The sequence below is a fragment of the Melozone crissalis genome, unplaced genomic scaffold, assembly GCF_028551555.1.
Source record: "Melozone crissalis strain CALT ecotype California unplaced genomic scaffold, PUWL_Pcris_2 ptg000004l_1, whole genome shotgun sequence".
NCBI classification, from domain to species: domain Eukaryota; kingdom Metazoa; phylum Chordata; class Aves; order Passeriformes; family Passerellidae; genus Melozone; species Melozone crissalis.
In genome coordinates this window covers 31,437,026-31,460,168 of record NW_026535782.1, presented here as the reverse complement: position 1 = coordinate 31,460,168, position 23,143 = coordinate 31,437,026, and the positions used below count along the sequence as shown (strand labels likewise).

The 23,143-nt window shown below is 36.8% G+C and overlaps 1 protein-coding gene across 1 annotated transcript in view; it reads right to left on the bottom strand.

Moving 5' to 3' along the window:
- The window catches only part of ACSS3 (acyl-CoA synthetase short chain family member 3), a 64,145-nt gene that overhangs the window by 4,186 nt on the left and 36,816 nt on the right, over positions 1-23,143 (bottom strand). Inside the window, exons 10-13 of the mRNA XM_054278225.1 lie at positions 12,372-12,467; positions 9,466-9,529; positions 1,767-1,848; positions 667-789 (exon numbers count right to left, since the gene is read on the bottom strand). Of these exons, the coding sequence (XP_054134200.1) occupies positions 667-789; positions 1,767-1,848; positions 9,466-9,529; positions 12,372-12,467 (365 nt within the window). The remainder of the gene's footprint in view (positions 1-666; positions 790-1,766; positions 1,849-9,465; positions 9,530-12,371; positions 12,468-23,143) is intronic.

Genomic DNA, 23,143 nt, shown 5'->3' with positions numbered 1-23,143 from the left:
CATTATTTTCTACTTTTTTGAGTTGCATGGGTATTACATTAATGACTTTCAATTTAACAGCAGGGTTTTTTACTGTAATTTTCATTGTTCATTTAGCACTGCTCATACAATAAGAGACAAAACAGCTGTCAAAAAACTCTGAAGTCTTCTAACCAAGAAAAGGCACTGAATATTAATCTCTGAAAAAAAAAAAATCAGCCAACACTGATCATTGCATTTTAGGAAAAAATTTTCTACTCCTAAGTAACTACAGTAGTTGGTGAAACTACCTGTCACACTGATACTACACTATCCTACTGTATTCCCAAATAAATACATTATTTGAGCTAAAAGGTATGCTTCCCACCCTACCACACTGCTCCTTATCTCCACCTTCAAATATCAAATTATGCCTGCCTTACCAATCCCACGGTATTTATTGACCCTGCTTATTATTGACTAAATTTGGTTTTTTTTCTGGAAAGCATCTTAATAGGAAGAACCTGAAACAGGAAATACTTTGGGTAAAAGTACCAATGGAAATGCAAACAAAACAAGTAGAAAACAAATGAAAGATCTTCCTGTGAGAGATTTTGAGATGTGAGATGTGATGAAACGTGGGATTTTTAGTCTCAGCTTCCTTCATTCATCTTTCACTCTTCTATTTTGCTGTCAGGCAATGCTCACCTCTTCAATGGCACCTGCAGAAATTCTGTGTCCAGCAACATTGATCACGTCATCAGCTCGAGACAGGACATACAGATAGCCATCTTCATCCATATAACCAGCATCCATAGTATCATAATATCCCTAAATACAACACAATGAAAAATAAATTCAGAAAGACTACTAGGAATATTCATTAATTTACCAGGAAACACAAAAATTAAAAAAAACCAAATAGACCTGTTTCACATTTTAAATGCTTTTGGTGCTTGAAATATTTAATTCTGTAATATTTGTCACCATTTCTATACAATATTATCCTGTGCAGCTCCCTTTAGAGAAAGGTTTTGTTGTCTTTATTAATACAGAACAGAAAAAAAATAGATAAACCCTGACTTTTTTCCAACTCTTCTTACTTTGATCCCTGACAGCTTGGAGAAGGATGTTGCCTGGATCTACACAAGGAAAATGGAATTATTGCAATATAAATGACAGTTGTCAAATTCCTCCTAAAGACACTCCTGTTTGCTGTATCCAAACATACACTGTCATCATGATGCAATTGCACACTAAAAATAATTTGTATGACCAATTCACTCATTTACTTTCATTGAGCCAAATCTTCCACTTTGGGCATTTGTATAGGGCCAATCTACCTATTTCTACAAGGAAAGAAGTAAGCCTGTCCTTGGATAGCTCATCTGAGAAGGAAAAATAACTAATGCAGCAAAGAGCCTCCAGTGTACTCAGATGTACAGTGGACAAGTGTTATTTTGGAGTGATACGAAGTTAGCGTGGCTGCATGCCAACAGGAGGAGTGTATCTGAAGCTGTGCTAGTGTAAGGTTGCAGGTTTATATCTTAGATTAAATGACATGAAATGACTTTTTGGCTCAGAAGCTTATGGTTTACTTCTCTTTCAGATCTTAAAAAACCAACAGCATACCCAAGAGCTGAAATTACAGGTGAAAAAGGATTTATCTTGAAATGGTTTTACTTATATATACATATATATAAGGAAATTGTGAAAACTTATGATGAACTGTTTCCCAGTTTAAATCTATTATCATTCACTTCTGAAGCATTACCAGAAGTTTAAATAATTGATTTCATAATTCTTACTGGAAACTTTTGGAAATACAACTTCTGAAATGTTTCTTCATTTTCCCAAAGACCTGAGAATGCTCCAGGAGGCAAAGGTAACCTCAAATAGAAAAGAACAGAAGGAAGTAGTAAGAAAAACAGATATAACAAATACAACTCATGTTCTCCATTCATACTCTGTTTTCAGACAAATAATAATTGTCTTTAAAATTAGAAAACAGTTCAGTTTAATTACATGCTGATAACTAATAAAAAAGGCTATGTATTATTGTCATCAAATGTATATAGCTCTGCAAGATATCCAAGACCTTACCTTTTACATAATACAAGCACCTCAGTAAAATAATATTTGGTCTAGTAAACACTATATACTGTATTATAAATATGTTAACAGCATTTAGCTTTTAACACTTCTAAGGATTAAGTATCTGTTTGAAATTTGTGCATACACTATGATACAGGCAACTGCATTATTACAGGTCTCTCTTTCTCTAATGCCCATACACACCCACACATGCATAGACAGATAAATTATCAGACACACAGATCTTCAGTTTCTGTAAAAAGATAAAACTCAAAGGACTTCAATCACATGAATCAGAATAAAAATGCTTTTCTGTTTAAACTGTGCATAATACTATTGGAAATACTGGAGAAGTTCTGTGAAAGTATACTGATACAAGTCACTAATAGAACTTTCTAAAATAATTGTACTTAAAGCTGCAAAATTCTGGATTGCTTTATTATTATTTGAGTTTTGAATACATACTAAAACCCTTCTTTAGTCAATGATATGGGCATGAGAAAATATGGGACGCTTCACATACATATCTGTCAGCGGAGAAGCTGCAGAAGCCTCAGCTAAAAACGTGCTAGTTTCTTTCTTTGAAGCTCCGACAGGGTCAAACACAGATTTATTTAACTGCCTGAGAGATACATATTCAGGCACACCAACACAAGTTTTATGAAGCTTACCCCTAATAACAGAGATCATGTAAACAAACATATTTATTTACATAAAGTCATAAATGCACCATACAGATTTTGCTAGCACATGCCTGTCTTGCTAACTAGCAAGTATTTAGCCAGAGGTATTTTATTTTCTGTGATAGTATCCCTGTGACACCAGAAGGCAACATCTCTAGCAAAGAAACAGTTCTCTGTAGCATAGCAATTCTGGTGTCAGTACATGTCTATGATGGTCAATCACAAGAACAGGTGCCAACAGCCCTGTGACATGTACTTTTCTAACATTACATTTACAAATAGAATAGTTCTATATATATATATATATAGAGAGAGAGAGAGAGAGAGAGAGTGAGAGAGAGAGGGAGAAAAAGAGAGAGAGAGAGGGGGAGAAACACACTTCAAAAAAATCCTAGCTATGGTAAAACCAGTACAAACTACATTGGAAAGGTCATATAATCCAGCAATTATTTGAATGCCTGATTTTCTACAATCCTAGTTTTTTCAGCTTAATTCAGGTCAGCTAGCATAACAGAATATACTACTATAAATACTACTGCTTTTTCTCTGAGGGTTCTGGCTCAACACATCCCAAACATCACATTCCTTGAAAGTACTGGTAAGGTAAGGCCAGAAATGCCAAGACACTTCCCACATAGCTACCCAGGGCTCAGGAGGGCAGGTTGGCTTCTGCCCATCTGGAAGAAATTCACTGCCTTATTTTAAGCGTTTCAAGCTTAGTAAGCATCTCTGTGATATAAAAACATGACCCATGGAGAGCTTGCCTTGGAAAAAAATATTAGAAAAACAATTTATTGATCCTGGTGTTTGTGTATGCATGCATTTAAAAGGGAAGAAAAAAATCTCTTGTTTAGATTCAAGAAAAGTCACCAGAGAGTGGCAGTTACTATGGTTGTTTTCTGGTTGCTAATAGTACAGCAATTCATAACAGCCTCAGTCATTGCAAATTTCGCACTTTACATTTATTTAGCAGTCTAACATCTTTGTGATGGGAAAGTACAATTCATATTGACAAAGGCCTTAATTTCCCCACAGCTCTATTCAATACTTTGCAGTTAGTCACTGAATATAAAAAACCAGTTTTATTGCTGAAATTAGAAAAGCATTTTCTTTTCTGTCATTGTTTAAAAATCTAAACAGAGAAGTGTGGAACATATCACCAAAAATAAAAGCCTCACTTTCACTATTTGGTTTCCTTGTCCTTTTTGGGATATTTTTTTCAAATGGGGAGACTGGGGGTGTCTCATGTTCCAGTTTGGTGGGGGTTTTTGCTTGTTTGTTGGGGTTTTTTTAGGAAAATTGTATTGATAAACATATCCACAGAGTATATTTTCTGTGTGTCTGTGGAAGCCAGACTGCTGAATTAGTGGCTACCACAGGTATCTCTGTAAACCACATCATAACAGAATACAGATATCTGAAAATCTTCCATGGCTTTCTGTGAAAGATTGCTTGCAATTAAGACCCCATTCATCCACTAAGCAAAAAGTGAATGCCCTCTTCCATGCGTCAGTCTTTCAGCACAATAATTCCAGAGCAATAGCCACATACAATTCTTTGATGAGAGCAGAGTTCTTGGCATCATGATTTAGTAGAATTTCTAGGTTCTGTGCAAACTCAAATTAATAAAGGTAGAATAATTCAGCTTGCCAGAACATCATTATGCGTATTGAAATTTTGTCAGGACATCAGAATTAAAATGTCCACAGCCAAATATACCTCAAAACCACTGCTGTCAGTGGGAATGCTGCCATAAATTCCAAAGGGAGCAGAACTGGATCATAATTACATGCAAGGAGCCAGAAGAGAGAAAATGAGACTGTCCAAAAATAAGAGCAACCTGAAAACCGACATCTCTTGTTTTTATCAACCCCTCTATAAAAAGGAACATTTTGAGATGTTTGATTTGGGTCTTTTTTGCTCTAGAAAATGTAACACACACCCACAATAACTCAGCATTTAAGAACTGTTTCCTCTTTGTCTAAAAACTGAATTGATACACAAGACCTTTTGGCAATATTTTTACAAAGAGATATATTGACCAAAAATGCTAGGAATGCATATGTAAGCATGACTGCTTTCCTTTCACAAGGGACAAGACCACAGAAGGCCAAGACAGGAGTAGGTAGGTTCCTTCATTATTATTTTCAAAATATACAAAGAAGTTTGCTTTGCTTGGTTTCCCCTTGGGACATATTTACTGTATTTCTGTAGCTGTCTGTTACCAGCACTGTAACAGCAGTACAAATTATGCTATTCTACATTTACTCCAGTCAAAGAAAGATTAAAATTGTTGAATCACAAGAATAGAGATCCAGGCCTATTTCTCATTTAAAGGTTGAATACATTCAAAACAGCATCAGGGAAACAAGACAAACTGCATAAATTAATGATTTAAATCATATGGGTTCATTTAACAAAGATTCATTCTGGTTACATTTTACAAAGATAAGCAGGTACTTTCATTATAAATTGGAGAGAGACTAAGACAGCATCACAAAAAAACTCTGAAGTATTTTAAATTACAATTTTTTTTTTTTTTTTAAAGCATTGTTTCACAGTTAATTTATTTTTCATACAACAGTGGTAGACCTTCCAAAGAACAGTCTACCTTTATCTTAGCCCAAGAAATCTGACTCCCACGTAGCACATCCTTACAAATGCCACTCATCAAAATGGTGTAAGATTCCCTGTAAATGGAACCAAGCAATTACAGACAGAGAACTCAAAAGAGAATTTGCATAGAAAAGCAGATTTCTGAAATGAAATAATAAATTACTGGAGATGTTACCTTGCTGGAATTCAGAAAAGACATTCTTTTGTTTTACGGTAGGCAATGATACTCAGAGGCTATTCATTACAGCCAGTCAAAGTAAATACAAGCCACTGTTAAATGAGTTTGGACTTCTGAATGGAACAAAATAATCTCAACTGGCAGCTATAATTATTACTCAGCATTTATGTAGGGTTGTGCATAAACATCACTCTTATAAAAATATTTGATTGAAAATTTGAAAAGCATCTGGAAGCTTTTTCAAACTCTAGGAACAACAACACAGAAAAAAAGGGTGAAGAGTACAGGATCTTGAACATTCATCAGTCTGCATGAAATATGACTTTAGTTAGCTGAAAGGAGTTACAAAAGTAGTTGATCTCAGTGTGGATTTTGCTTGAGTGGGAAAAGAGAAAAAGCCATCAAAAACTAGTGAAAGTGCTTGGAAAAATTTCAAAGCAAAGAAAGTTCAAATAGTATTTACATGTACTCAGCCAGAGATCTGCTAGAAAAACTATCTTTGGACAAACTGCTCTCCCATTGGAAGACCTACTTATTGTTCTTTCTGTAAAGGGAAAAGTCAAAGCTGATAAACATATAGAAGGCTGTTAGGAAGAGGGCTCTTTTGCACAGGTATTTAAACTGACCTTCCATATAACACAGGCTGAAAGATGCCATCTACAAAATCCTGCCTCAGTCCTATAACTTTTGGTTAAAATAGGTATCTAGGTTAGGCCTAAAAACATCAAAGTAAACCGCCATACTCCCAAGAATTTATTCCAACGTCTTAATACTTTCACTGCTAAAACAGTGCTTTATTTGTCATCTGAATGCATCTAGCTTCAGCTTCCAATTTATTTATGCTAGATTAAACAGCCATCTCTCAGGGATTTTTTTTTACTCCTGGCCCTTGAAAGGTTACTATTCTACTGATCTTGGGTGAATTACATACCACAGGTTTTTTCATACCATGCAGATTCTAGCCCTCAGGTCACTCTCATTCACATTTTCCTCAAAATGCAGTCACTCTCTCAATAGTCTTGAAATACAGTCATGAGAACCAAGCATAATGCAGCAATGGACATACTAACATCACATCCACAGACAGTAATGTTGGCTTCTCTTCAGTTTCCCTACTGAATAACAAGGGATCATAGAGCCTGCAGTTACACTAGCAGCTACATATACAAGTGTATTTTCAAGTGTGCATTAATTACAGGCTGTAAGAATAGATATTTTAAATACTGTACTTAAAAAAACTGCAGGCCTCAAGCAGTCCCAAATAGTCTTTACCAGGAGTTAGTCTGGGATAAAAACAACCAAAAGCTGCAGTTTACCACTTCTGCACAGCTGTCATTGTAAGCAGTGCATGGCCACTCTCCTCTCCAAGAAATACTGAAGTATATTTCTCAACTCACCTATGCCACAGGTGAAGCAAATCCCTGTGTTTTTTTCATATTTTAATAGGCTGTATGACACAATAATAGTCAGAACTATCCTGAGTCCCCCATTTTCCTCCAGCTGCAGGGGACTCTGGGCTGACAAACAAACACTGCTAACAACAAGGATCATCTCCATTAATTTAAAGGGTCTGTACATGTAGAAGACTGCTGAAGAGAGAAATGCCTCCTTTGAAGGAGGACTTCATGAAACCTTGCTTTAATCAAAAAAATAAAATAAACAACAAAATAAAAACAGACATGGTCGAATAATAGTATCCCTGTGGGATTACACTTTCTTGTGTGATACACTGAAAAAAACAAACAAAAAAATCCCTCTTTTCATTATTAATTCATTTGATTGCAGCAAAAGTCATGCTAAGCAAGATAAAACAAAACAAATGAAACAACAACAAATCAATATATTAACACATTTGTAATCCATTGAGAAAACATCTAAATGTGGAGCAACATTAGGGAAGTCTGTCTTTCAACTTGTTTAGCAGAGTTGCTAAACATGGAGTTCATTCCACTCCTCTTTTGGTAGATAAGGCTAAGTACCTACCCTATGCCAACTGTACCACTCTTGCAGGCACTGGAAAGCCATGAACACATCTGAAGGTGATTTATTCCATCCTAGTTGAATAACTAGGCATGAATAATATAATGAATAACAATAACTAATCTGAATATCTAAGCAGTTAGCTTACAAAATACCTTTTCTCTCTCCACTGATTACAATCCTGTGTTTTATTATGGCTTCAGGCACTACAGAGGTGAGAGCTTTGAAAAACAGTTTGCCACCCTGAGCTGGGTTATTGATACTGCAAACCAAAGTCTACAAAAGGTTGGAGCAATTTTAAATACTTGTGCTTGGTATCAATGTACATACTCAACAATGGAGTGAATGCACAATCTTACACGTGTCTCAAGAAAACTGCACCTAAATATGAGTCTGCTGACTCGGGGGAGCTAAACCTAGGCCTCTGTGTCCTGCTGGCTTAGCTGAAGATGCTGAGAATGAGGCAGGGTAAAGACTTCATCCTGAAAACACACATCTGCATCAGACAGTACAATAAGTCCATGTGATACTACTTCAGGCTCCACAGGGCTCTAGTTACATAAGGCCAGTGGTACAGCTGAGTAAAAAGCCTCCCCACCTCGGCAGCTCCACCTCCCACGCGAGCACTGCGCCAGCCCACCCACACTGCTGGCACTGCACATCTGCAGCGCCAGCGCCTGCAGCTCCTGTCTCTCACCGCCAGCTCGTGTGCCTCAGCCAACTGCAACCTCAGACAACTGTGCTAACAATTCAACAAAATTGGTACATCCGTCCCAATGCTTCAGCTTTTGACAGGTTTTCAGTTCACTGAAGGTTAATACTAATCTTTGTGTTTCCTTTCATTTGTCTAAGCAAGCAGTGAAGACTGAGCTACCACAACTCTCCAAAAATCTACCACAGAAGAAATGGATGAATACATTTCCTTAGGGACTTGTATTATCTCACAGTTAAAAAGTGTTCAGAGTTGAAGTTATTTTCTGTGACTGAAAAAAAAAGGTGGGCACAGATACCACATTCATCACAAAGCAGGTGTCTCTCTCTGAGGAAAAAAAAATGTTTGAGGAAAATGCCATTAGTCTGAAAGCCAGTAAAACATCCAGAATAGAGAGCTGGTATGGGCTGTAAAGAGCACTAGCCCATAGAATGCTACGGGAGTAAGGAAAGATCCTGGCAGCAGTGAGAAGGCAGCAGGCAAGATAAATGTAACTGATGTTCACAGGGTGATCTACACAGAGTCCTTTTCATCTAAGGAAATGTTCCTTAGAAAGGTGTACTTTCAAAAAGAATATTAGAGTTTATGGAACTCATCTATCAGAAGTCTGGTAAATGGTACTAAATATCACCTACATGATGCACAGCAGCGTTTTGTTGGTTTTTTTTTTTTTTTTTTCCTGAAGTCCTTTCCTGCATGTATTTTGTCCAAGTACTGGTCCAAATGAACACTCTTTCATGCAAAGTACACACAGGAACATCTTGGTTTTTTCTTTATACAGAACAGAAAATACATGTTCTCCCTCTAAGAAGGTGCATCAGCTGGGATTAGGAGATCGTGAAAGAAGAAGCAGCATCACACCTGTAAGGTGAAGCATGCCAATCTGTACTGCTGTACTATTTCACTAAATGGAAAAACAAAATAATGAAGGGAATGATTCAGGATCTTGCTCATACAGTACAGAGAAAGGCATCATTCTGTGCCAACACTCTGATAATTAAGAAAATGGTAAACTTTGCTGTAGTCTAAGAAAAACTCATTCATTCACACAACTTTGTCTGCAATTTTTCAACATTAATGAGCATAAAACATTCAGGGAGTTTGGTATCAGTATCAGAGAAAGACAGACATGCTTTTCAATCCTCATTACTTCAATTATTCTTATTTTTATATAAACTTTAGTCAAAAGATAATCAACCCATGTAGGAAGTTGCTTTTAACTGTATGATATTGATTTTTCTTACTTTACCACAATATTTCCCAAAGTCTTTGCCTTCACTGGTTTCTTATTTTCATCCAGAATCATGACTGTAAAAAAATAATATAGATGGGAAACTCAAGTTTAGTAGTGTATTTTTAGGTGAAGGTAAATGTCTTTCTTTATGGATATCAACTTATGTCACACTTCAGAATGGCAATACACCAAGCAACAGAAGGAATTAAGTAATTTGGGAGTGCCAAACTGGATAATCTTATGACTTTATTAACATTTAGCCTTAAGTACAAAAAGTCTTAAATAATACTTGTGCTTTGGAAGTAGAAATAGCACAAAGTCCCAAAAGGGAAAAACAGAACTAAAAAGTAAAAGAAGCTTTCATACTGGAAAATCTGAACTTCTATGCAGCAAAGAACCATTAAGATATGTGACAAATATAAATTAAAAATATGTGGGTGACATGAGCAAGACATAACAACCAAGATGACTGAAGCCTAACCCAGTTCACGTGAGAAATACTATTAGCAGTAAATAAGTACATCTGGTTTTCAAAGGCTCTCAGGAATCTCAGAAAAATGCCTTCAGCTAACAAGGTTCATTGTAGTCTAGCATAAAGAGATCAAGTAATTCTTGAAGTACCCAAAGCTGCACAACAGGGTAATGCTCAAAGTACAGGATAGAATCCAGACTTGCCAAATGAAGCCTTTTCCCTGGATGGCAGGGCTTCAGGGAAAGCATCCATATCCTGATAGTGAGATTTCTGAGGAAATCATCTGAAATAGCCTCTTTTGTGCAGTTATCTGGGAAATGAAGCTACTAAAACCATCCATTCCATCTCAAGGTGAGGGCATAAGAAAGGAATGACAGATACCACCTTGGCCTATGATAATGAAATTACATAAGGTGAAGCAACTAAACCATAGAAAAACAGGGAGGGAAGATTCCGACAGACTGGACTGATAAGAACTACATGCTTTTTGAAGGCTGCCCAAGCAATGAAAGCAATGTTCAGCTGTATCTAAATATCTACAAATGATCTTACATTCTGGATGACAAAGTTCCAGAGGAAATGGGGAAAAGTGGATGACAGACTTCTGACAAAAACTGTGCTAAGACCTATATGAGTAATATCATATCCTATCTCTCCAAAGAGCACCAACATCTGTAATTTATTCCTTCTGGCTGAAGCTATTCCTTCGAAGATGATGGTAATTCTAAAGTAACTGAAGAGCCTGCTGGAAGCAATGGCTCCGTACACAGACACAAGCAAGTACACAAGGTCAGTTTTACACAGACCACTTGTGTAGCTGTCAGTGTTTTCTCTCCTATTTTTATGATACTTAGTAAAATCTAATCAGTTTACTGTAACTGTTTGATCAAGGTACAAATCCTAGTATATATCCTTGCAAGCTACATACTTCAATGTAGAAAAACTTGGGGAAGTGACATACTGTGCTGCTCGCTCCTGAATTACTGACTTGTTTCTTCAAAATGTGGGACCTGTTTCAGTCTGAAAATGCACTGCAATTACCTGCAAAGGTTCAAGCAGATCAAGGGAAAAGCACAGTATAATGTCTAATTAAAGGCAACAGAAATTAATATTTTATCTTGACTCACTTTTAAATGCAATTTGTGCCCCTACACTTTGATATCATAACTTTTATTCCCTTTATCCCTAAAAATCACCAACAAATCAGTTTCTTTTTAGCAATATGTAATAGGAAAGAATTTTTACATGTTAAAAAAAAAAGTAGATCTTGCAACTTCCTAATATTGCAGCATGTCTTTTACCAGCCATTTAGAGTTGCATGTATAAACTAAAACCACTTTTAACTGGCATAAGGATTTCCTCTAATAAGTACAGTAACAGCACCAAAGAGAAGTGGATGACAGCAAGACAGAAGCCAAAATGGAGTAATTTTTAAAAATCACTAGTTTGTGAATAGCTGCATTACAGGACATATTTGGTCAAAGACTGAAAGAAGTAAAATTATTCTGTAAATCTTTAGTGAATTTCAGTGCTCAGTTTTTGTTTCCTTTATATGGTATGCTAAAGACATTTCCATCATTCTCTTTGAAGAAAATTTTTACTTACACTAGTTCCAATGTTCCAAAATATTCACCAGAAATTTTTATATTTTAGTTACTCATATTTCTTCTTAGTCCTGACTATCATCTGATAACATGTGTGATGCATTTACATTCTTTCACTCTTTCCTACTTACTAGAACTCTGGAGAAACTTCATGGCCTTTGTTTTACGCTATTGTTCATCTTCACGCCATAACTATAAGTGCAGAAACCAAGAGCTACTAAAAATATTTGAGTTTTTTTTAATGTTGACCACCATTTTCACGTATTAAAAGAAAATAACATCTTAGATCTTTCTGACCAATGATGTGAGAACTTTTTCTGAACTGCTTGATCTTTAATGCAATTATTTTTCAGATTTCAAGAAACTCTTTAAAATTGTGTTAAAATCAGGGCTCACAGGTATTAAAATGCATTCTTAATCCTGTAGCTGCACCCCTACATGCAAATACCTTCCAGACAATGAGTTCTCATCCTTTTTGTGCTGGTCCATAGCCTACAATTTCTCCTGGCTAGAAATAAAAATGCTGAAAGAGTTTCCTTAACAACTCTCTCAAGTTGTGCAGAAGTGCAGAAATGCATATAGAAGTACAGATGAGCAATGTGCCAAAGTATATGCTAGCCTTTTCATATAATAAAGGCAGAAGTAGTTGATCAATTTTCTTGAAGATGACTCTGAATTTTTTATTCACAATCACATTCTACAACACACAAGAAAGCAGGGAGGAGGAAAATATCTTAATAGGACTGTAATTTTCTTTTACTACAAGATATGACAATCAAGGAGCACTTACTCAGGAATATAAGCAATGTCCCTTCTTAGAAACATTTTTAGCAGTCTTACCATTATATCCTGGCACTGGTTTTCCTGCCTGTCCAGGTGGAGGTGTTGTAGAGTTCCCCAAACCAATGCAGGAAGCCGTAATTGCAGAACCAGATTCTATTAAGAGAACACACATACCGTCAGTTAAGGCTGGGTTTAGTTCCATTCAGTATTTACTAGTTCTAAGTTTTTTGATGCTCAGCACATTTAAATTTTTTAAAAAAATTCCTAGAAAAACAACAGAAGATTTAGAATTCCCAGAATCATAGAATATGCTGAGTTGGAAGGGACTCCCAGATATCACTGAAGTCCAACTCCTGGTCCTGCACAGGACACCCCCAGGAATCAAAACATGTGCTTGAGAGCCTTGTCTAAACACTTCTTGAACTCTGTCATGGTGCTGTGATCACTGCCCTGGGGAGCCTGTTCCAGTGCCCAACCATCCTCTGGGTGAAGAGCCTTCTCCTAATACCCCAGCTAAACCTCCCTTGGCTCAGCTTCATGCCATTCCCTTGAATTCTGTCACTGGTCACAAGAGGGAAGAGACTGGTACCTGCCCCTCCACTTTCTCTTGTGAGGAAGTCGAAGGCCACAGTGACGCCTCACTTCAGTCACCTCCAAGCTGAACAGACCAAGTGACCTCAGCTGCTCCTCATACAGCTCCCCCTCAAGGCCACTCACCATCTTTGTAGCCCTTTTTGGGACACTTTCCAATAGCTTTATCATATTTATATTATGGCACTCAAACCTGTCCCCAGCATTCGAGGTGAGGCTGCCCCAGTGCAGAGCAGAGCAGGACAATCTCCTCCCTTGCCCAGCTGGTGATGCTGTGCCTGATGCACCCCAGGACAGGGTTGGCCCTCCTGGGTGTCAGGGCACTGCTGACCCATGTTCAACTTGCCATTGACCAGGATCCCCAGGTCTCTTTCCATGGCACAGCTTTCCATCCTCTTATTCCTCAGCCTGTACATCCAGGGTTGTGCCATCCCAGGTGCAGAATCCAGCACTTGTCTTTGTTTAACTTTCTTGTCTCATTTCTCCTTACTCTGACAACCTCTCTATAATCATTCCAATTGGCCTGATCCGGCTTCCATCTCCTGTGTATTGCCTAGTCACACTTAAGTAATGACAGGAGTTCTTAACTCATCCACATAGATCTCTTCCCCCTTTGCCTGATTTCTCGCCCATCAGGATGCATCATTCTTGAATCTGGAGAAGTGATCTTGAATATCAACCAACTCCCTTGGAACCCTCATCACTGCAGGATCTGTTCCGACAGGATTCTTCCAAGAAGACCTTTCGAGGTTGAAGTTAGATCTCCTGAAGTCCATGATTACAGTCTCGCTGTCCTGTTTCCTCCTTGCCCACTACTGAATTCCACAACAGTCATTACATCCAAGGCTGCCCTCAACTTTCACATCTTCAACAAGGCATTCATTACCTGTTAGTTAGTATAAGGATGAGGAGCACACCACGCCTCAAGGGATCCTCCACTACTTGTGCCAGAAACTTGTCATCAATGCTTTCCAGTAATGCTGGCACCTTCCTAATCATCTCCACAGTTAAGTAGCTGAAATCCTTCCCTCCTCACCTTCCTCTCTTCATGTAACATTTTTATACTACCAGAGTTGTTATCACAGAAGAAGAATAAATACTATCAAATCATAAAAAAGAGAGTCTAAGACTGAAAAAATCCCAGTTGCTCTTCACTCTTCACCTCTAAGGAAGCAATCTACAGAAATTACTTTGAAATGCTGCTATAACTCTAAGCCACAGAAAACAAAGTGTAGGAGAAACACAGGATGAGACTTTACTTTAAAAACATGACTATATCATTCTGATGATGTCTCAGGTCACTTGGCCTGGAATGCATAGTCCATGCCTAGCAAAAAAAGTAGGTTTGTCTCCAGCTGTATATGCATATGTATATCTAATCAGTATATTCAATTCTATTTTCAGTATGCTTGCACCAGGAAATTAAAGTAATTTTTGCTGTGAATTTTTTCAACCTCCATAGCATTCATCTTCCACTTCAAAAGTTATGTGACTATTCAAGTGCTTAAAAAGGAAAAACAAAAACAAACTTACAGACTCTTGTAGTGTTTTTACAATAGGTGTTAGTAAGTAGCTGAAAGCTTAGCAATTACAGCACAGCTGAACTAGGGCCTAAATACAACTGTGTGACACAGAATAAAAATTATCAACCCTCTATGCTAAAAAAGACAGGCTAAAAAGTTGGCTTTGTTGTTTCCTAATCTTTCCCCATTCCATCCTCTACTCCAGCTAGTGCAAATTCCCTGCACAGTCATGGGGGAATCTTTTCTTCTAACACACAAAACACCCAGGCTACAGTTATAGTGGTGACACAATATCAAAATAATCTACCATACCCCATCTGTGATCACACTGAGAAGTTGTAGAAAAACAAAATGTTTTCAACAGTATTTTCTGTGCAGTATGTATACTGAAGAATTTTCCTCTTTTACTTGGAACAGAAGGAACAGTGAATTGGAAAAGACAGTAGAACTGAGAGTTTCCTTTTTGACTGTGCAAGGAGAAGAAGTGGAAGCACGGTGTACATGTTGCTTTACATACTGCACAGCAAGAGCTACAAAACAAACTGCAGCAGATCAGGCAAGAACAATAGTCCCCTATCACCAAAACACAGGAATTAGGTTTGCTACTGAGAGACAGGGAACACAGCACCACTGTAAGCCTGATGTACCAGTAACATTGGTGTGGACTGGGAATTAACAAGCATTTCTCATCAAGAGTCTCAGTCCAAAGACCCTAAGGGGAGTGGAAGAATTACTGAAAATTCATTTGGGTTTGCCTGACTCTCTAGTACACTGCTAATGAAATCAACAGAAATTTGAAAGGAAACTTCATTGTACTAACTTGTCTTGTTTCTTACCCGCTTTTTGGACAACAGTGACTAAGGCTGAATGAAAGTCCATTTATTCTTGAGAATCACAAGGTCTAAAACTTTGTGAAAAGGTCTTTAAAACTGTTGCTCTTTCTTCTATTGTCTTTTCAATTATCAATGGATATATAATTTTCATATTTACCCAGTGCTCTAATCTCTAAGCCATGCATTCAGTTCCCACAGGGCAGTAAGACTTTTTATATACAACGAAAAAAATATGGGGGTTTTGGTACTTGGATCAGATAATAATTAAGAGAGGGAGTCCCAAAAGCATCTGCTCTTTAGGTTAGGTTAGCTGTTCCTGAATGCTAAGGACTCTCCTTCAGTACAGAATCACAAAAGGAGTACTGTCAGAGGACAGCATGAACCTTTGCGCTGCACATTTCTTGGGAAATCAACAATTATCTTTCAAAGAGGATGCTGGATTGAAATATCAATTTCCCAAAACTATTAGGAAACAACAGCCTCTTTCTAGGACAGTTTTTTCTATCACCAAGAAAACAGTCTGAGTTTAAAGGAGAATTGAATTCAAAATCCTCCTGAAAAGAAATCATCACTGCTCAGAAGAACACAGAATTTTAAGTGTTATTTAAAAGAGATATTTTCCTTAACAATTATGTGTAATACAAATACTGTGTGGCCTTTATTACAGATTTCCAATAAATAAAGTTGCTTATGAATCTTTGGTTTCAATTAAGGTTGGTTTCTTTACAATTCAATTCAGGATCTATGTTCAGGTTACAAGATTCAGGTCTGAAAATTTGAAACAGTAACAGTCTGAAGAAGGATAACACTTGTCAAGTGTACATTATATTCCACCTATCCCTTAAATCAAGTTTCTGCATATACGAACAGATGTCCCTTACCTGACACTCATTTGTTTATAGTTGAAGATTCTCTGAAATTAGCATAGCACCTAGAAAGATTTGCAACTTGAACTTCCATATTTTTAATTCAAGGAACAGAACAGTAGGTCTGTCTTACAGTCTCTTTTGCAAACATTTTGCACATTACCTTTCCACTCACTAAGCTACCAAGTTAGCTTCCCCTCCAGCTGTGGAAGGCTTTTCAGGGGCAACCAGATCATAAAACCAAATTCCTTTCTGTGTAACGCCTTAAGATGTGACAATGAAACAGCTATTTAGAAGAGCAATGTCTTATACTGGGAGAACAATGTTTCACAACTAGTCTGGTAAAGGTATTCAACATCTGCTCTGAGTTATAATGAAAACAATATGGTGTACCTCTGAGAATAATGAAAAGCACTTCATTGAGACAAAAAAGAGAGAGTTACTGAGAGATGGCCTTAAAATCAAGGCTGTTCAAGTATCCCAACTGCCTCCTTATGCTTCTTCTTTTCAGAATAAGGGCTAATGTAAAGAAATAGTCCTCAATAATCACAGATGTGACCTTCTTTGTTTTGTCCCACTCTACCAGTAAGTGAGTAATACTATTATAAAGCTATTTCAATATTATTTAAATATCCAGTATAAACTGGACAGCTAACGAGTAGTCTGATACAGGAACTTTTTTGCATTTGCGCCGTGGAAAACAATTCTTATGCCAAAGAAGGTGCTGCTGATCCAGAAGCAAAAAGTGCACCCTCCTACAAGTAGCTAGGGTGCATAAAGTCTGTGACTTTATTAATCAGAAAGTTTCCACCTACCCACGTGCCTGATTTGCAGAAGCTGCGTTCTGCCAAATTATGCAGAGCAACAGCTAGTGGGCTTTGTGCTCAAAACTCTCTTTCTCATTCACAGTCAACAGTCAAGTTCAATCAAAATAAACAGTTTTGAAATAACTCAGAACTTTCAAGATGAAAATCTACCACTTACTTACTCTGTGCCACTCATATTCCTGATACATTATAATTTCTGCACCAGGTCTGATATTTCTCAACATAGTAGACTGCCATGCTGCTGAAGTACTGGCTTTTTTGGTAGGAAATACTTAGGCAAAATACACTGCATTTTGGAATGAATATTTGAGCTTGGGCTGTGCTAAGTTAGTAAAGTTACCTGCTTTGAATTTCTCAGAATGCAATGGAGAGCCACTAAAAGCATACAAAAGAGGTAGGAAGTTGTTATGTAGCAGGAGAAGGAAAGAAGAAAAAGGAGAAACTGTCATACATTAACATATTAATGAATGCAATAAATAAAATACGCAAAATTCTCACTGTGGCTATGCTGTTTTGAGCTATTCTTCTGGCAAGGCTGTCACTTTTGTTGTGGGGAATTAAAGGAATTACTACAGCAGCAGACTGCACTGATAAAATGGAAAGGAGAGTCTGTGAACCAGGAAAAGCTTAGGCAGCAACTCATTACAAATCCACTCACACCACAAGAATGTACCTCTGAAGAGACTCCCTCCATATGCTCCCTGCACACAGTGGTCATTTTCATTATGCCAGAAAGGGTGAATGAAGAATTCAATAAAGTTACAGCAAAATGCCTTCTAGTAAGGCAACAACTATTGGGCATTCTGGAACAGAAAACCACAGTACCTGATGAATTACAGGACACAAAATCTGCATCACAATATACCATACTGCTTCCTTAAAATAAAACTGAATCTAACACATCACAGAAATAGTATGCACTCCCAGTGTCCTGAAGATTCAGGGGCCAGATCATCAAGTATTCACACAGACCTCAGTTCCTTCATCCTTTAACATACAACTGCACAGAGCAAAGAAGTCAGGTTCCGTCAGTCCTTTATCACTAAAAGCCAAGCAAGCTTCTAACTGCAGCAGCAGAAAGCTGCCTCACTCACAGCTTGGATTTAGCACTGTTAACCCTGACAAATTGTGTCGAGATAGTCATGCTGCAGGTTGGTAGCCCAAGCACCAGCTCAGTCTTATGCTTACTGATATTGGAAGAAAATTTCTGATAATTGCTTTAGCCTCTGTACAGTACAACTCAACCATGCCTTCAGCAAGGCCTCAGAAGTATCTCGTGTAAATTGTGTAACTTTGGCAAGCTACTTTCTTTGCTGCTTCCCTGGAAGAGATCTACACCAGGATGGCACACGACATGTTATATTATTAATGTGTAAAAAGACTAAGTACACATGGCTGATGCTGGATACTAAAGTACAAACAATCTGATGCTCATTATCCATCCACACTAAAACAAGGACATGACACCTGGCCACTATTATCCCAGAGCACCAAAGGGCACAGATAAGGACAGTTTGGATAATCCAAATACAATATGATGCTTGATGCTGCTACAAAAATCCACAGCACTGCTCCACCCACATTGTTAGTATATATAGCTATGCTATGATTTTTACCCCATTCTAAGAGTAAAAGCTAGTGAAAACTATTTTCAGAGCTATGATAATTATACTCTGAACCTCCCCATCCATTTTACTCACTTCTTCTTCATTTTATTTAAGCTTGTCATCAAATGAAGTAAAATTTAATGAAAGAGCTTACATTTACTGAAATTCTATCTAGCAATATATTTAGCATGGTACTACAGCAAATTATAACAAAAAACTGAGAGGAACCACAAGAAGACAGCAAGGACTGAAGAATCTGAAGAACTGTAAATTCTGAAGGATACTCTGATTCATTTTTATCAAGTGTCAGAAAGAAGTATGAAATTAAATCCAGTTCACACATAATACACCATTAGATTAGATTAAAGACAGTCTGTCATCCTAAATTATAAAAGGTTTTGCTGGCTCGTAACGAAACTTCAAAAACTTTTTCATTCATTGTTTAGTATTTTATTTCACTCCTTGCTTCTGAGGACTATGACACGCAGCAAAAAAATTCTTAAACACTCACTGTAATTATAATTTATTTTTTCTCCATCTGGCTGCACTCTTAATTATTCCTCTTGTGAATTAAGCACATGCAGCATCAACACAATAAATATCAGATGTGTAGAGAATAACAAAATATGGTAAGTGAGGAGGAGGGGTCTACTTTAGCAAAAACCTCCAGAAGTATCAGCTTTAAGGTGAGCTATGCAAGTTTGGTGATTTGTAATCAAGGTTTTCACACTTGTCTTGTAAGGAGTTGAAAAACTCCTTGTAAACTTAAATAAAGCTAGGGTAAAGAATAAGCAGTAAATAACTGGAAAGATTTTCAGTCAAGACTTTCTTGCTCTAATGTTATTTAGAGAGACTCTCACATCTAAAGCATGACCTTGTCCATCAGGCTGTTTACAATTTAGGTAACATTCATTTGGCAGAAGATCAGAAGAATTTGTTATCTTGAACTGGCTTCAAAATATGTTTTTTCATCCCACTAGCACTCTATAAAACAGAACATAAAACCTCTACAAGCTAACTGTATGCCTCATGGAAAAACAACAGTGTTTTTCACCTATTCTTCACACCCAAGTAAAATTAAATTTTACCTTTCTCACTTGGTAAAATTGTACACAGAACCTAAAAAAAGCTCTTTTTAACTGTCTAACTTCTCTACTCAGAAACTGCAAAGAAGGAACTGTAAAGCAGAAACTTCATTCAAAAAACATGGAAAAGAGATATAAATAGAAAATGAAGCAATAATTTTTTAAAGTGTGACTAAGATTCATGGACTTATGAGAAAAAAAAAAGTGACAAAGTGAGCTAAAAGTTTTGAAAACCTGAAGTTCCATTTCTCCAGAAATCCATTTTATTTATAAAGTTATGTATTTTCTGAAAGTGCCTGCATTTCCATGCTTATTCTTAGAATTGAAGGTCAGAAGAGAAACCAGCATTTTTTAAAATGTTTTCTAAATGCTTTAAACCACGTGGAGTCATAATTTACTATGAACATAATTTACCAAGCATCTATTACCATGAACATGTATCACACTTGTGAAGGGCAAATACTTCCAATATAACAGTTCTATTCCTGTATTCAATTCACTTGTTTGAAAATAAAATCAATGCCCAAATCCATTAAAATTCATCCAAGGCTCACTTTCACAATTATCCAATCACAGAATATACTTACAAACTATGGGGGTTGGTATTATACAAATACACAAAGTCTCTGAAGATTTCAAAGCACATTTAAATGAAATCTCCTAAATACATATACAAAATATAACTGCAAGGAAGGTCCAACTAGTTTAGTTAAGGTTTGTGAGCCATGACAAATATTAAAACCAAAGCAGAAAATAATTGGTTATCACTAACTGGCAAGCCAGTAACAAAGCACCAGAAGTTTATGTATTCATTTTGTATGTACACTAGGTCCTTTGCCTCCAAATATTATATATGCTATTATAATGTACATCTTATAAATTGCCTGTAGCAAAATGACAGCCAAGACTAGAGAATGGAACGTTTTTTGGTTGTATTTGGAAGATGTCAGATGAATGATTAAAAATACATTAAGTCAGGCAATGCATCAAATTATATTTTCAGACAAAATAAATTTCAAATTGTTTTCATCCTACTGTGACATCATATTTGATATATGATGAAATACTAAGAGATAAATGGAAAATTTAAAAGTAATTACACATCTCAGTGCTAACTGTTTGCTGTTTAATTGTTTTGAGGAATCTTAATACATTGCATGCATAGTAACACTGACAAGATGGAAAAGACAGGTAAAATTACTACTGTGCAATTCAAGTATCTTTATCAGGATCTAATATCTTAGATACACTCTCTTCCTACCCTCACTTTGAGCAACATAAAAAAGCAGTTGCCATATGACAAGAAAGAGATCAACAAGCTGTAACATCTTCACACTCATACAAACTGGAGGCACTGTCATAGCTCATCTCCTTCAGAGAGATGAGACTGCACTATTCTATTTTAACATATCCATTCCTAAACATGTCCCCTCATCTTCTTCATTTGCCTAAATGCAACCCAAATATTCAGTGCACACTTAATATTGCCCATGGCTCAACTTCATAACTTAAGACTGCTTTACAGTTCTTTTATTTTCAATCATCTAAACTATATCAATGAAATTTTAAGGATGAAAACATTTACACTTCATCCATATTAATTTTGTCCCTGACTGCATGTGGAAAGACAATCAGAAAATAGTAAGATTAATAAGCACTGAGAAACTGAAGCCAAATGGGAACAGAAAAGCTTAATACACACTTTTTATCAATTCTAAGTTGGAAAATGTCAGCACAAATGAGGCAGACTAGCAGTGGCACAGCTAATAATGAATTTTTATCAACACAGGAGGAGCTGACGAGTGGGGAAACCCAGAGTATAGCCATGAGGAAAAGAGAATCTTCACAGAAATGTGAAGTACAGAGATGCATGCTTTTTGTTTTTTTAACTAGAAGGACGTAGTACATTTACTGACTTAACCATGTTCCAATTGCAATAAATTCCACAAATAAAAATAAAGAAACTTTTTTTTTCAAGCCTCAACACTCCAGATCTAGCATCTGGGTACACTTCCCAAAACACACTGAACAACTGAAAGCCATGTGAAATGCACATTTGAAACAACCCTCAAATGAAAAATATTTTTGGAGAAAAGACAATTTGTGAAATATGAAAGACACTGAACAGCATTAAATGCCACAATAAACCTATGAAGCTGTAATGATTCATGCAAAACAAAACCACCCTAGAGAATAAGCATATAATCCAGACATACTTTCTTTGATGTCCAAGAATGGGAAAACCACACAGAACTGAAAGGTCAGTCTCTGCTTTGGCAATGCCTATGGCCACTAAAAAAACCTTTTCCTCTCTCTCCTTCAATAAGGGCAACCAAAAATCTGTTTGAATTGTGTGTTGTAAGATGACATTGAAGGAATGATGAGATACTGCTACTAAGGATACACAGTCCACATGCAATTACTAAACAGTAAACAATGGCTGAAACAATCTATATTTTTCATACCCTTAAAGGACAGAATGCAAGTCTCCGGGGGGAGACATGAAAAATGTCATGAATGCCTGTTATGAATTCAGTTATCCAGTAAATAATGATCAGGGGACTCAATAAATCAGGGCTGCAGAGCAGCAGAACTTTCTGCCAAGTAGTTCCCACTTCTGTAGAACTGTTCGCAGGTGATCAGCTTTCACTAAAAAAATAGTATCTGAGTCTTGACAGGATGCACACATCTTTAAAAAGCATGAAAGTAGTTGTGTCTACACTGAGACACCTGATAACCGAAACCGGTTGCCTGGACTTTGGAATAAATTTGTTTCATCTCTTTCATTTCAACTCCAGATTCCTGGTCCCTGTAACTCCAGAACTGATTTTCTGTCACTCCAAAAAAAAGTCAAGAATTGACTATTTGTTGCAAATCAAACAGCCATTCTTTCTTCAGTTTACCTTTCCCACTGGCTTTGGGTCTGAGAATTTCATGATATTGAACAAAATCACTGGACTGATCTGCAGTTTTGAATAGGGCAAAGAGGAAGGTAACTGAAGAACAGAATGTGGAATCCAGCTGACAAAAGGGAGACGGAGGTCTTCCCTGACAAGGTAATTCACTTAACAGTTCTTCAGTGCAAACCTGAAAAGGTTAGCTAACAATTTAGTTGCAAAATCCATCTTTCCAGATACTCATACAAAGGAGATTGTGCACAATGTTGCCAAGGCAACACAATGGAAACGGAAGTCTGGGGATCACATCATGCTGCTTGGAGATCACATTAATAAACTCTTTGATTGCCTCAGAAGTAGTCCACTGAAATATATTCATCTGAGTACACTTATCCATGATTCATATTTTTTACCCTGAATTCAATGACACATTTGTATCAGTCCTCATAAAAACTCTGTGTAACCATTATTAAACCACTACATATAATTACCTAACAGCAGTCTGTCCTAATAAAAATATTACCAACATAGCACTTGCATGTTCTAGAGGTAGGACACAGAAAAAGAATAATTTTAAAAGTGATAGAGTACATTATTAAT